Source organism: Tupaia chinensis, unplaced genomic scaffold, assembly GCF_000334495.1.
Source record: "Tupaia chinensis unplaced genomic scaffold, TupChi_1.0 Scaffold143728_1, whole genome shotgun sequence".
Lineage (NCBI taxonomy): Eukaryota > Metazoa > Chordata > Mammalia > Scandentia > Tupaiidae > Tupaia > Tupaia belangeri.
The window spans coordinates 1686006-1686370 of NW_006203577.1; the positions used below are offsets into that span (position 1 = coordinate 1686006).

General features: G+C 61.1%; 1 protein-coding gene across 2 annotated transcripts in view; it reads right to left on the bottom strand.

Moving 5' to 3' along the window:
• ETV6 (ETS variant transcription factor 6) overlaps positions 1-359 on the bottom strand; it is a 286904-nt gene extending 286545 nt beyond the window's left edge. For both annotated transcript variants that reach the window (XM_006164802.3, XM_006164801.3), the window contains exon 1: positions 161-359. In XM_006164802.3, coding sequence (XP_006164864.1) covers positions 161-193 — 33 coding nt within the window. In that variant the 5' untranslated portion in view covers positions 194-359. The remainder of the gene's footprint in view (positions 1-160) is intronic.
• Between the last annotated feature and the right edge of the window lie 6 nt (positions 360-365).

Sequence of the window (365 nt, forward strand, 5' to 3'; positions counted from 1 at the left end):
CGCGCGCGCGGTGAGGGAGCCGCATCTCCGTCCCTCGCGCCCCAAATAATTCACTGCGAACAGAGCAACTGCACCAGCTCACTCCGAAGAGCCCAGCACGCCTGCCCTGGCCGTGCAGCTAAGGATCTCGACCCGGAGAGGGAGGGGAGAAGATCTTTACCTTAATGCTACACTGAGCAGGAGTCTCAGACATGTCTCACAGCGAGAGAGATCAGGAAGTTCTCAGTTTTTTTCCACTTTCCTTTCCTCTCCCCAACCCAGAAAAGCTCCAGGGCCAGCCAGACGCGGTCATTTAAGAAGTTTCTTCCAGCATCTCCCGCGGCAGCCGCCCCGGGGGTCTGCGAGCGCGCGGGGCGGGGCGGCCG